Genomic DNA, 14,413 nt, shown 5'->3' with positions numbered 1-14,413 from the left:
TATATTACACAGATGCACTAAAAAGACCAACCAGCTAAAAATAATGTTTCGCTAGGAGTTTATCTCAGGGCTCTTAGCGATGATTTATCTCCCCTAATATTGACGTAACTGGTCAATTGCCCAGAACTCCAAATTTATTGCAGTCTACTGCATTCTTCATGAATCTCTGGCAAGATGCTTCGCTGTGATTTTACAAAATGCATTAAAAAGGAGAGATCTCAGGCAGTTACAGCCCCATCCGGCCAGCATTACTCAGCTAACATATCTCCAGGAACATAAAATATTTCTCTGAATTCCATAATATGGTGTCCTTGAAGTGTAAAGATTCACATGTTTACACTGCTAATTGAATGTATCTGATTTTCCTTTTTAGTAATTTATTTTAAATCACTCGACATGTTTTTTTTTTAAATGTTTCTATTAAATGGCTGCTTCTCAGCAATTTTCTTCAAGTAGGCATCTTAGGTAAGTTTAGTCCCAGAAATACAATAACAGACTAATGGCACTGAAACCTTCTGTGTCTACTCACAAAGCAGCTCTTCTTACATTATGTGCGCCTATATACACATATACGTTTCCACCCACATTTCCACGTCTCTCTCCATCTTGGATCTGGAGAAATCATCTCCCTCTTCAGGGAGGAAGACCGCCGGTGCTCAGCGCTCCCATTCTGCGCCGAGGCAGCCCACGGGGTCAGGCTGGGCAGAGCGCGGTGGGTGCTCACTGGACCTGCCAAACCCTCTGGCCACACCTGAGGAACACAGACATGGGGCGCGGGACAAAGTCCTGGAATCATTCTAACGCGGATTCAGCCCCGCGCCGTGAGGGGCAGCAGAGGCACGCTGCACCTCCCGGGGCAGCGCGGGGGCGTGCCGGTACAGCCGGCGTGCCCCGGCCTCCCTCCCTCCCACCCGCATTCCCGCCCCGGAGCCTGCGCGGCCCCCGAGAAACCGCGGCACCGCCGGCACTTGCTACGATCGCGGGACTACAGCTCCCAGCGGCCCCCGCGCGCCGCCCGGGCCGGCTGGGAGTCACGCTGTGTTTATGGGCGAGGCCCCGCCCCGCCGCGCGAGCGGTGGCGTCACCCTCGCGAGCCTCCCTCGCTCCCCGTGGGCTGGTTAATATTCATGAGCCGCGCGCGCGCGGGGAGCGGCGGACGGCGGCGGGATCGCTCGCTCCTCGCCTGCCTCCCTCCCTCCCTAATGGCGGTGGCGACAGCCGGGCAGCGGGACTGAGCCGGGCACCGGCGGAATGCTTCCCGCGGCTGCTACGTAATCCCCTCCACCCCCGGGACGCGGCGCCGCGCTCTGCTCGGCCCCCCCGCGCCGCGCCGAGCGGCGCTCCCAGCAGGGCGGCGGCGGCGGCATCCCCGGCCCCGCGGGCGATGGAGCCCGCGCAGCAGCGAGCGGCAGAAGCCCCGGCGGCGGGAAGCGGGCGGGGGGAGCCGGAGAGCGGCTCCCCGGGCAGGAGGAGTCAGGCGGAGAGCGGCGCGGAGCCGTCGGGCGGCGGCGGGCAGCTGGACGGCAAAGCAGCCGGCGGCCCGCGGCGGAGGCGAGGGGGAGCCGGCGGCTTCGCTCCTTCCGCGGCGCTGGCGGCCAGCGGGACTCCGGCGGCCCCCGGCGGGGCCGGCAGCGCTAACTCCCTGCTCCTGCGGCGGGGGAGGTTGAAGAGGAACCTCTCCGCCGCCTCCACCTCTGCCGGCGGCGCCCCGGCCCCCTCGCTGGGCACCCGCAGCTTGGACAGGAAGGCGCTGCTGTTGCTGAAGCCGCCCCGGCAGCTGCAGCCCCTGCAGCCCCCGGAGCGGGACTGGGTGCGGCGGGACCTGCAGCGGGGCTGCGTCCACGTCTATGAGCGGCACATGAACTGCTACCTGCGCCCGGTACTCTGCACCCTGGAGACCACGGCGGCCGAGGTGGCCGCCCGGCTGCAGCAGCTCGGCCACCGGGGCGGCAGCAGCGTGGTGCGAGTGCTGGGCAAGGCGGGCGCGCCGCCGCAACCCCCGCCCGAGCCGCCGGCGGGCCCCACCGAGGCGCCGCCCGAGCCCGCGGCCGAGGGGCTGCGGCCGCAGCCGGATGAGAAGCCGAGGAACCGGCGAGGGACGCGGAGCGGGCTGTCCGGAGGAGGTTGCGGGGAAGCGGCTCGGCCCGACCGCCTGCCGCTGTGCAGCGGCGCCGAAGAGAGCGACTTGGCTGGCGGCCGGCCGAGCCCGGCGCCCTCCGACTTCAGTCCCGGGGCACCGCCGGCCGAACTGTACCTTGCGGGGCCGCCGCTCTCGTGCCCCTCCCTGCTGGGGGAGCTGGGGCCGACCGGCTCCGACACCGAGAGCTTCAGCCCCAGCGCCGAGAGTGTCTCCGACCGGCTGGACCCTTACAGCAGCGGCGGCGGCGGTGGCTCGTCCTCTTCGGACGAGCTGGAGGTGGAGCCGGCGCCCCCCGACGGGGTGGAAGAAGCAGGTGCTGGGCCGGGCCGGGGCCCCCCCTGCCCGGGGGAGCTGCCCCCGGGGCGGGCAGTGGGGGTGCCGGCGGGCGCGGCCGGCGGGCGGGAGCAGCCAGCGGGGCCGCCAGCCCTGTATGTACAGCTGCACGGGGAGACCAGCCGGCGGCTGGAGGCCCACGAGAAGCCGCTGCAGATCCAGAACGACTACCTCTCCCAGCTGGGCTTCCGGGACCTGTGGCGGGTTCAGGAGGAGGGCATGGACTCGGAGACCGGCTGCCTCATCCGCTTCTACGCCGGTGAGCAGGGCTGGGGGGCGACCGTGGGGAAGGGGCGGGAGCCGCGCCCACCGCTCCGGCTGTTGGCGCGGCGGGCGCCGGGGTGTGCGGAGGGCGTGCGGGCGGCTGGGCGCTGCTCCTCCGCCGGGGCTGTCCCCTGGCGCGGGGAAGGTGGCCCGGGGCTGTCCCCTGGCGCGGGGAAGGTGGCCCGGGGCTGTCCCGTCACGGGGAAGGCGGCCCGCGGGTGTCTCCGCGCCGCGCCGGGGAGGGGCCGTGCCGGGAGGTCCCCGGCGGCGGCGGGAAGCGGTGTTCCGAGCCGGCTGCCGGAGAAAGAGCGGTGTCAGCGGCGCTCAGGCTGCTCCCGCGCTGTCCCTGGGGCAGCCTCCCCTTCTTTCACCGCCTGGTAATGGAGGTCGCACTTGTGTTGTTTTCCCGTTCCCAGCCGCGGCACTGGGCGTTCGAGGTTAAATCAGCCTTAATCTACTACTGCTTTCCCTAGTGACGAGGAATTGCATCGGTGCTGCTGCCGGGCACGGGAAGTCGAAGGCTGTTTGTTCCAAACGTTTGCGGGATGCCGGCAGCTCGCTCACGGTTTAGTGGAGCTGCGAGCTCGCCCCATCGCGGAGCCTCCCTGGGAGGGCACGGCCGGCTCTCTCCCACGGGGGAAGCCCCGCGCAGTTCTTGCTCCTGAAATGGGTGACAGCAGTTCAGGGCGCGCCTGATGCCTGGGCTGAGAGCAGTGCATTCCTGCAAACAAAACCCTGCGCTTGGCTTTCTGAGGTGTTGGCATCAGTTTTTCCCTTTAGAGTGGTGGGACTTCTCTGAGAGACTGAGGGCAGTACGCGAGGGAAGTAGGGAAGCACAGGTCGTGATCTTTGGAGGCAGGGTGGTCAAAACCTTTATAATGAAAGGGAGAAGCTTTGTAATACAGCTTTACTGCTACAACGTGCAGTACAGAATTTGGAGAGTGTTGGGTGGAAAAGTTAGCTCCCACGTTGTAATTATGCAACCTTCTGCAGTTTTAGGGAGGTTTAAAAATACCTTGTGTGTCAGTTGAGTTGGTTTGTGTAAAAGACTTACTGAGATCTTGTAACTTCTTGGCTTTTAACTATCCTGTACATCTCTTCAAAAAGAAGACATTGTTTAATGTCCAAGTATGCATTCAAATACCTTGTAAGTTTTCCTGTGAGACAGGTAAATGTGATATCCCGAGATGAGGTCATGCTAACAAAGTAGCACATGCTATCCATCCCCTTGCTGGGTTGGCTGAGCAGAATGGTCCTTCAATGAACCGTGAGAATTCAGCGCTTTAGCTTTGAAAAATACAGAGATTCCTTTCTCGAGTGAATTCCGCTGAATGTCAAATGGAGTCGTCGGTAATGGTGGGGTGGGAAGGAGAAGAATACGCTGGATAAGTGCCCTTCTTTATTCAGAAGAGAATGTGGGAGTGGTGGCAAGTGGTCAATTCAGCTTTTCTTCAGATTTTTCTGATTGTACAATGACCCTGGCATAACGAGTGCAAAAGTAGTATTTGTTAAAGGAATTGACATAAATAGGTTAGATGGATTGTGGTTATTAGAAAGTAGCTTTAAAGTACTTTTTTTTTCCCGGATGGTGATTGTGGTCTCTTGTGTTTCTCTGCCTGCTCTTGAGGATGGAAGTCAGCAGGTGATGCTAGGGGCGTTGTTGCTTCCTTTATTTCCAGTCCCACCCCACCACTAAATGGGGATGCACACACGTGTTTTAAATTGGGACAGCTGTGTGCCTCCTTTTCTAACAGGATGCGTTCTAAAGAAAACACAATCAGGAAACAGCGAAGTCTTACACACAGTTAAGCCTGTTTGCATGTTGTTTTAATGCATTAAATGATTAATTATACATGCTAAATGAGGATGTTCCAACTCTGTTTCATTTCAGTGTCTCAACTTGACTGCTAACGTAGCTTGTACATTTTAGACTTCCTTGTACAAAACTACTGGATAGAAGAAAGGGTATTTCTGTGAGCATACATAGGATTAAATTAATGCAAATTTCTTACGCAAGCTCATATGCTAACAAGTGTGCCTCTGTACTTCAAAAGTGCAGCGTTTTTTGAAATCCTTATCTCTTTGAGAGGATCTGTGATCAACATCTAAAACACCTGTGATCAGGTGCTTGTAACAGAAAGGTTGCAGCATCTGAGGTACCAGACCAGCCAAAAACAGCTAAGAAAATATTACTGACATGTAATCATACTGATTTTATGTAACTGTGTTGGCAAGTTATCTCTGCTTCCTTATTTTATACATACACAACCAGAAGATGAAAGGGAGGGAAGGAGAGACACTTAAAAAGAGTACACACCAAATTACACTGGAAAGGGGAGCAATTTTTTTTGGCCCCAAAGTTAAGTGTTTTGCTTAGGAGAAATACCTTCTTAATAATTGATCCTCCAGGATTATACCCTAAGGAAAGCTTTAAAACAGTGATTTCCTGTTTGCCTAGGACTTCGTTGATTTAAGTGGCCTTCCTTGTCCCAATGGATAGAGAACCACTAGCAGCTCTATCCCTGTAATTTCCTGCAAGCTGTCTCAGTAGGATTTGGTGATACTGGTCTTGTACTGATGTGAAATGGCATAAACCTAGGTTGGATTTATTGCATTGCTTCTAAAAAGAAATTCTTTCACCTAATCCCGTTGGAGTGAGGAGAGAAGAGAGCAAAGTGATGACTTTGGATTTTTTTTTTTTTTTTTATTTCTGGGGAAAGACAGTTTTAAGACTTGAAGATGACTGTACTGAAACGTACCATTACAAATTCCACATAAGACAATACAGCAAATAGTTTTAGTGATTGCTGTAGGCTGGTAATTTCTCCTGTTGTGGAATCTGGAAAACAGAGACAAAAAAAGTTAATGCTAGGACAACAGCGGAGAATCAGATTTTTCTACTGTGACAAAACAGTTTTCTTAATAAATGGCAGTCCAAAAATATTCTGTAAATGAAATATCTGGTCTTTTAAAAACCTTCACAACCAAGACTGGACACTAAGAAGGTGAAAGTGTGTCCTGTACATTGCCTTGGTTTGTTTCAGAATGTGGTTAGTGCATGTTTATTCTGGTGTCTCCTCTCATTTTCTTCCTTAAAAGTGTGAGTGTGGTTGATTCTGTCAGTGTCTTGACTCTTTAAGCATTAAATGGAAACACTGCTGCTAAAATAAAATCCCTTACAGCTTTAAGGAGGTGGTCCTGCTTCCTGTAACATCAATTTTGAGCAAGACTGGACATTAATGATTGGTCAGGGATGTTAATTTTTCTGTTGAAATCTGTCTTAAAAAATATAATGTCCTCAAAGTTTGAAATACTTGATTGCTATTTAAAAGGACATGGTTAAATAGCGTTCTGCTGAGATACTGTGTGACTGAGTTATGGAAGTAAGAATCCATAGTGCAGTTACAGTCATGATATTGTCGCTGGGAGACCGATTAGGTCAGACTTCCTAAACTGTTCCTAAAACCTCAAGAGTGGCTGTGATCCAGAAGACTTCTTACAAACAAGTTATAGTATTCCTTATTGATTCATAAAAATAATTGTTGTCCCAGTGACCTTGACGTCCTGATAATTTGCATGCAGAAGGAAAAACAGACTAATACAACAATCTCATTAAAAGCTGCAAAACTGCTTCTTTGTTTTAGATCAAAAATAAGAATGGCATTAGATGCAGTGCTGTGTTGTGGAGCTTCTGCATGGCAAGGAGTGTGAGTAATATGATCCTGGTCTTGAAGACTGGTTTAGTACAATGGATGTTTGAGGCTTTTTTGTTTTAGTGCTGAAAGGTAGGTGATGTTTTTGGTTCTGGCACTTGGCCACCATTAAATTCTCTGCCCCCTGATGTGACATAGGGCTTCTGCACCTGCCAGTGTCATCAAATATATCACTTTTTCAGTAGGTGAGTGCCTATAGGCAGAATACTAAGAAATGCCAGATGTAATTAAGGGTGTTAATTTTGCATCTGGCTGTCAGATGGTATTTAGGAAGAGATCCTTTTGGCTCGTGTGGCCTTTTAGAAAGCTGTGAAGAAAAATGAATGTATCTTGGTCTTGACGTACATTAAAGGGATGTTTTTCTGTCCAGTAAAGAAAAGCAGGGGAAGATCTTGTGTCAGGATCAGTTGCAGTGCTCTGAGCGATTGTGTTTGCTTGTCTTCTTTAACAAAAGTACGCCGTGTAGTTGGGGTCATACTAAGACTTCCACCTAGATGGATGGAAACACGGTTTTAGATAGTTTAGAAGGTGCCAGAGGGCTGGCAGTGCAGAGCTATGTGGAATGTATTGAATTGCTGGCTGCTTGTTGTGCTACTTGGTGAATAACTCAGTTCAGCTATTTAATGCATTGATAAACTCGATTTAAGGTGACTAAGTGCCGTTATGGAAAGGAAGCATTCTAGAGACACTCTTTTTATTACTGAGTGTGGGAGAACATCTGTGCCCTAAAGAGCTGCTTTTGGAGCACTTGACATAGTTCTGCCATCTCATATCTTTAACATGAAAGGAATTAATTCACATTCATGTGAATGGATGTCTTTTTGCAGGTGTGATTGGACAGGAGAGGTCTTCATGAACTTGTCTGAAACCGAAAGGAAAAACAGCCTCTGCCTAGGGCTGCTATGATCCCGATTTTTTTTTTTCTTCCTAACGTGACTCAGATGAACATTCTTTTACCTTGTAATCACTTATGTGTTGGCATCTCCTGCAGAGAGAAGTAATACCTAAAATTTTCCCCTTTGGGAAACACTCACATTTCAGCTACATAGCACTTTAAGTCTGGGCTTGGTCCATGTCGGTCCCAAGGTAATGACATTTCTAGTCCTGTTCTGCAGGAAAGTTTAAAATGGTTGCATTGCCTTTGGCTGGCTCCACCTATTCACGTGCATAGCCATTCGCTTATCTCCTGTTGGAATGGGGTCTTTCTGAGGTGGGCAGCTTTCAGGGGGGCTCTGGGGCTCCTGCACAGGAGGAGCCCTGCAGATAATGCTGGAATGCTGGTGCAGCCAGCAGCTGAGCTTTGGTATGTGACAGCTGTTAAGTACAATGGTCTTTGCAACTTTTAAATTCTGTTGTACTCCTGGCTAGCATCCATAACTTAAGTACGTGTTAAATACCAACACGGGAGATTTTAGTGTGATGTACATAGCAGTTACTATATATACTGAATATGTAGTACCTAATTTGGTACATCCAGGAGCTGAATTTCTTCTCTGCTGTACAGCACAGAACATGGCATTCTTTTTACTTTCTTTTCTCTTAATGTATTTTGATACTGTCCCTCTTGCAATTTTTAGCAATTATTCCCCCCTTTTTTTTAAACTGTACAAACATCCTCTTGATGTTGGAATTTCTGATACACATAAGAGCCCTTCTCTAATAAAAGCATTAATCTGTTCTATTAGGACACTGACAGACTGCTATGCATCTAAAGCCCTACATAATTCTTGGGAAGGTACTGCTTAATAGTACAAAATAAAAGGATTGATTCAATCCAGTGTTAGCAACTGGTGTGTACTTAACTATCAAAACCTGCTTTGATAGTTAAAAAAATCTCTTTACTAAACAATATAAAGAGATAGTTGTTATTTAAGTGGTCCTGTAAAAAAGAGGCATGTATAAGGTAACGTGCCTGAGCAGGTCAATTTGAAAAATATATGCATACAGAATTCCATAGAATAGAAGTTTAGAGATGGAAATCCTGTTACTTCTTATACTCAGCTTTCTAATTTGGAAGGAATCTGTGCCTCACATGCTTACACCTTCATTTCCCTCCGTGTTTAAAGGGAGATAATTTTGAACAACTATTTAAGCTATTAGTATATTAATTTAAGGGGGAAAAAAAGAAAAAGAAACTAAAGACTGACCTTCTGTTTGCCTTGGACAGAAGCAAAGATAATTTGACTTAGTCTTCAGTGTTTATTTCACTGCTTGTGGAATGGGGCACAGTGGCATTTTAGTTCAGATCAAAGTGCTCTTGTACTTGTTTTCAGCTTCCCTTGAGTCAGTTTCGTTGCTCTAGTTTAGAACTTTTGCTCAAATGAGGATTGGCACTCTAGGAAGCCGTTTGTCTGGAGTAGTTCTGTAATAGCTATATTCTTTAACCCAGAGAACTAGATGCTGTAGTTGCCTTTGAGGGTATTTTGGTAAAATATTTTGTGTGTGTGTATTCAAATGGAGTAGATTTGGATGCTTCAAGTCAGTTGCAGCTTGAACGGGGAAACTTTAACCAAGTTAAAAGGGTGGGGTGGGATGTACCAAAATATCTTCAGGTTTGTAAACTTTGCTGTCTTGGCCATTCCAGCTTAGTTTTTACTTCTCTGAGGTGTTTAAGATAAATGCAACGGACCTTCATAAACAACTAAAAAGTTTTAAACTTATAGAAAAATGAATGTGTCTTTTTCTATATTTGGCTCTAAGACAGGAATTCTGAAACACTAAGCCCTTCACAGGATATTTAAGAAACATCACAGGAGGACAATGGTCCTCATTTAAAAAAAAAAAAAAACAATATTTTTCTTATGAAAATAATTTGAGAGATTGGAGTTGTTAAAATTATAACTGCATGGTAGTGTCAGAGTTGAGTATAGATTTGAGGTAGTTAAAGTCTATACATTTTATGACAGAAAGTTTCTGAAAATTCGAGGTTTTTCAGTTTGTTCTTCATTCCAAAGTGCTATGTTTTATTCTTTGTGTAAGTTTTGTCCTTAAATAGCTTTTCTGGACAGTTGAATTACCTGTAGTGTTACCTTTTTTTGTGAGAATAATCTGTACGTTTTTCTCTAGAAAATAACCTCTATTCATTGTAGATTAGTTACTTTTTTCAATTAGTCTGGCATTTATCCACCGTGGTATCTTAACATAGATACCACTTTCTAAAAATAACTCGTGGCAAATTTGAATTGAACATTTTCCCACTGATTCCTGGTACATACTGAAGTCACCTTAGGTATATGAGAATTTTAAATTTAAGTATTGTTATTTATGATATGTTTTATTTAACTCTTAATTTGCTTTTTATCTTATGTGTTCTATATGATAAACTGTTAACATTAAGAAAAAACATTACTTGCTGTTTGGAATGCAGCAGCTGTTGTACCATCATGTAGGGATGTACGTGGGTTTTAAATGAATAACAATACTGTGTTTTGCTGAAGTTCCGTTCAGGATTTCAGGTTGGCGAAATGAATGGTAGAACTGGTTTTCTGTGGTGTCTGTGCTGGCTGGCACAAGCACTGTGGTGTTTGTTGATTTTTTTTTTTTAAAGAAGGCACTGCCAGTAATCACCCTTTGGGGTCTTGTCTGTTATTCACCATGGATGTGGTCACCAGGGTCCTCTGTACTCCCTGCCACTGTCACATAAAATCATGTAGCTATGTAAGTGGATAGTCCAAATTCTTTATGCCAGTTGCCCCAACCAGGATTCCTTTTGCTTCCCTGGTTAGCTAGCTAGTCAGTCCCGACTATCTGCTCCCCAGGATATGGTTAAATATGTGAAAGAATGGGAATAGTACATAATCTTTTGGGGATTTTGTACCCCCCTTCTTGCTCCATCCCCCAATTATTTAGGGGGCAAAAATTGTTCTTTGGAGGACATTGCATTTAAAAATGACAAATCAGGAAGAAAGACCTCCTGAAGTGAAGTCTTTTAATTTCACAACGTAGCATACTCTTATTTGAAGCTTTTTCTGTCAATAGGGAAGTAAAATTTCTTCCAGCTGGCTTTGACTTATTTGGAGGGATGCTGAAAATACTCATTGCTCAACTAACTGTGTGTTCCTCGATTTGACAGCTAAGAATAACTATTTACATATTGATGCAAAATACTGAGTTTCAGGGAATTTTTCTCTCCAGTTTTATCTAGTTTAGTTCTTGGTAGAAGGAAAATGAAAATTGTGTAAGTGGGCAAGATTTTTAGAGTTTAGCTCAATGTGGTTTTGTGGGCCAGAGGTAAAGTTAGTCCTCTGCAGGATATTAATTGTTCTTGGTCTTGTGCAGTGTCAATGGGAATCTTCAACTTTACTAGGCTCTGGATTGTAGTCATAATTCTCAAAACTCCATAATAGCCACTTGAACCAGTTCTTCTCATCTTTGATCACTCCAAATGTCATGCCAACTTTATTTAAATAAAGACAAAACAATGGGCCTTGGTCTGGGGGTAATGAGGAGCTGGAATGTCTTTGAAGTTCAGGACCCTGGGCTGTAGGTGCAATTTACATAAATCTCATTATGTAATCTGAATGCAATTTCTCTTCCTGTTTGTTTGATTTATGAAGCTTTGTGTCCAAAGAGAAATAGATAGTAAGACCTGTAATTACGATAAGTAGCAGGCCACTCCTTTTCTGAATGTGTGCTCTAGGGAGGAGAGAATGTAGATGCTGCATTAAGGGTAGAACAAAACCTGTGATTCAGGCATCTTCAGTTGATGCGAATAATTCTAACTCTTTCCCTTTGAAAAAGCTGCATGCTTCTTTAAACAATAACTATGCCTAGTTCAAACTATTATTGGCTCTAATATAAATGGTACAGAAAAGCTTGGAAGTCCTTACTAGCAACAATTTTGCTTTTATATACACCGTGGAGGAGCTCTAAGGAGCTCTCATCAGTTTGAAAGCTGCCTTGAAGGTTGCAAATATCTAAGTGGACAGTGAGTTTTCTGATCAGAATGGTGTGCAGTAATGTTTTGTTCTCATTAAGAGAATGCCAGATCCTCTTCTAACCTTTTTCTTACAACAGATTGCAAGTAGGAGCACTGTGTTTGTGCTTGTAGAGTCCTACCAGCAGCAAAGCTAACAATGTGCAATCTACTTGCTTATTAGATGATTGGTCAGCTGAACCAGTGAGTCCTTATCATGAGTTTTTATGATTATTGACTAAAATTCATAGAATTGTTGAGATTGTAAAAGACCTCCAAGGTCATTGAATCCAACCTTTGATTGAACACCTCCATGCCAGCTAAACACTAAGTGCCATGTCCTGTTGTTTCTTGAACGCTTCCACGGATGCTGACTTCACCACTTTCCTGGGCAGGCTGTACCAATGCCTGACCACCCTTTCAGTGAAGAAATTCTTCCTGATGTCCAACTTGAGTCTTACCTGGTGCTGCTTGAGGCCATTTCCTCTTGTCTTGTCACTTGTCTGGAAGAAGAGACCACCCCCCACCTGGCTACACCCTCCTTTCAGGCAGTTGTAGAATGATAAGAACCCCTGGAACCTTCTTCCAGCCTAAACAACCTGAGCTCTCTCAGCTGCTCCTCATCAGACTTATGCTGCAGACCCTTCCCCAGCTCCATTGCCTTTCTCTGGACTTGCTCCAGCACCTCAATGTCCTTCTTGTAGTGGGGGGCCCAGAACTGGACACAGGATTCAAGGTGCAGCCTCAGCAGTGCTGAGTACAGGGGAGCAATCACTGCCCTGCTGCTGCTGGCCACACTCTTGCTGATACAGGTCAGGATGCCATTGGCCTTTCTGGCCACCTGGGCATGCACTGGTTCATGTTCAGCTGCTGTCAGCCAGCACCCACAGGTCCTTTTCCACCTAGCAGCTTTCCAGCCTGTGCCCACAACCTGTAGCTCCGCATGGGTTTGTTGTGACTGAAGCGCAGCACTAAGTAAGTGCTGGAGGAAGGTATTTTTCCTTGTTCTGTGTGTTACTTAGTGGGACAGACCTCTAGGGGACATCAGTGAGCAATCATTTTATTTATGAAACTTATTAGATTGTCTCAGGCATAATTACTGTGTGTCACTCTTGACTTTCTGCATCTACATCTGTTTGCTTTCATGCTATGAAGCTTGTCTGTTGAAATAAAGTAGTTAATGACGAAGTGTTAAGAATGAAGCGGTGGAACACCTGGAAGATGGCTAGCATGTCTAATGAACTGAAGTTAACAGTCTAGGAGCTCTTGTTTTCTTCTGGTAGCAGTATTTTGTGGCCACAAGCACTAAAGTATGATAGTTTGGAGGTTGCAAACAGGATGTGTCTCAAAGAGAAGTTAATCATATATGTGTGGGAGATGCAATTTAACATTTCAGAAATACCGACAGGAGTTTGTTGAAAGCTGTGCAGTATGTAATTATACAAAATTATTCCTGAGTTGAGGACTTCTAATGTACTGTCTTGGTAGAAGCATGGTTGTGTGGATTAAAAGTTGATTATTTAGAAGTAGACCTGAATTTAAATCCTTTCTGAGCAAGCAGTTAACATTTTTGGGTGTCCTTGGGTGTCCTAATAAAAGAAAGGACTGACTGAAAATATTTGAAATGTCCAAGCACTGGGAAGTTGCTGGGGATGTATCTTTTTCTGTTTTTGTTTTTTGGGGGGTGTGGATGGGTTTGTTTGAATGGTATGAAAAACATGTCCCTTCTCTGTATCAATTAATTTAGAACCTATAGTCTGTATATTCCCTGTCAATAAACAGAAGATTTATGTGATATGTTTCAAACTATCAAATACAGAAAATGTTTCCATTTAATGACTTCCAGAACAATGGTATCATCTGTATAAGCATATTAATCCCTGCTAAGATTAGACTGTAGTATTGAGAACTGCTTGGTGTGTGTCTCTTTAATCTCCTTAATCAAATGACAACTTTGATTCCTGATAATACGAGAAGAGTATATTAAATTATTTTACTTATTTTGCTTTACAGGTTACATATTAAATGTGTCTCTTTATATTTGTGATAAAAGATCCTAGTTTATTTTGCAACTTGCAGCTGCTTGTAATTGAAACCTAGATTGAAAATATATTGATCAGTATCACTAGATACTGCAGTATACAGAGATTAAGACAACTTGTAGACTGTAGTAGTGGACTAGGCCGTATTCTTCTGTGAGTGTCTGAGAAAATATTTCTCTGGATAAAACAGTCTGTTAGAGCCCGAGGTATATTTGGTGTTTAATTTGCAACACGGGGTGGGATGTGATCCTTTGTACAGTGCTCCACTGGAGTGTGAGCAGTTTCAGCACCTCTTGCTGCTTCAGTTCTGTGTTAATAGGAGATGTATTTTGAGTTCCTGGCAAATAACTGATACTACTTACTTACACTGTGGAAATAGGGAATGCAGATTTGTCACCTTAGTTGTGAACAGCACTGTCTTGAGTGTGTCAGCAGATTGCAAAGCAGAGATCAACTGTAGATCCTTTTGGCCCAGAACAGGCGGATAGATACTTCTCACCCCTTTTGCCTTATTTTTTTCTTTCTTTCTTTTTTCCTACTTTTCTTTCTTTTGGTAGTGCTTTTATTTTTTTTTTTTCCCTTTTAGTCTATTTTCCCCTCCCCTCCTTTTTTTCCTTTTTCTCCCTCCTTTCCTCCTCCTTTTTCTGCTGGAAGTTTTTGGACATTTTTTGACTGCATTTACTGACTCGGCCATTTTGTACATTTTGAGTCTTCTCAGTGAAGATTTTGCATGGTTTCTTTTCAATATGCATGTATCAGCAGGCCTCTTTGTGTGTTCCTCATTCTTCTGCGCCTGTATCTGTAAAGCTGTGTATCAAACAGTACCACTGCATTACTTCTGGAGAAGTGCATTTGTTCTAGCATGGCTAACACAGGGCTGCAAAAATAAATAAGTAAAGTTCTCTCTAGAGAGTCACAGCATATGGCTGTAACAAATTCAACAAATTTCTGTCTGTATATGTCAACAATGTAGGGTCAGACAACAGTATAGTCGAGATAAAAAGAG

General features: G+C 45.9%; 1 protein-coding gene across 1 annotated transcript in view; it reads left to right on the top strand.

The window, feature by feature from the left end:
• Nucleotides 1-1,384: 1,384 nt before the first annotated feature.
• Nucleotides 1,385-14,413, top strand: part of PHLPP1 (PH domain and leucine rich repeat protein phosphatase 1) — a 141,596-nt gene continuing 128,567 nt past the window's right edge. The window contains exon 1 of the mRNA XM_033061031.1: nucleotides 1,385-2,732. Within this exon, the coding sequence (XP_032916922.1) occupies nucleotides 1,385-2,732 (1,348 nt within the window). The remainder of the gene's footprint in view (nucleotides 2,733-14,413) is intronic.

This window comes from Catharus ustulatus, chromosome 1, assembly GCF_009819885.2.
Source record: "Catharus ustulatus isolate bCatUst1 chromosome 1, bCatUst1.pri.v2, whole genome shotgun sequence".
Lineage (NCBI taxonomy): Eukaryota > Metazoa > Chordata > Aves > Passeriformes > Turdidae > Catharus > Catharus ustulatus.
This window is presented reverse-complemented; position numbering and strand designations above follow the sequence as displayed.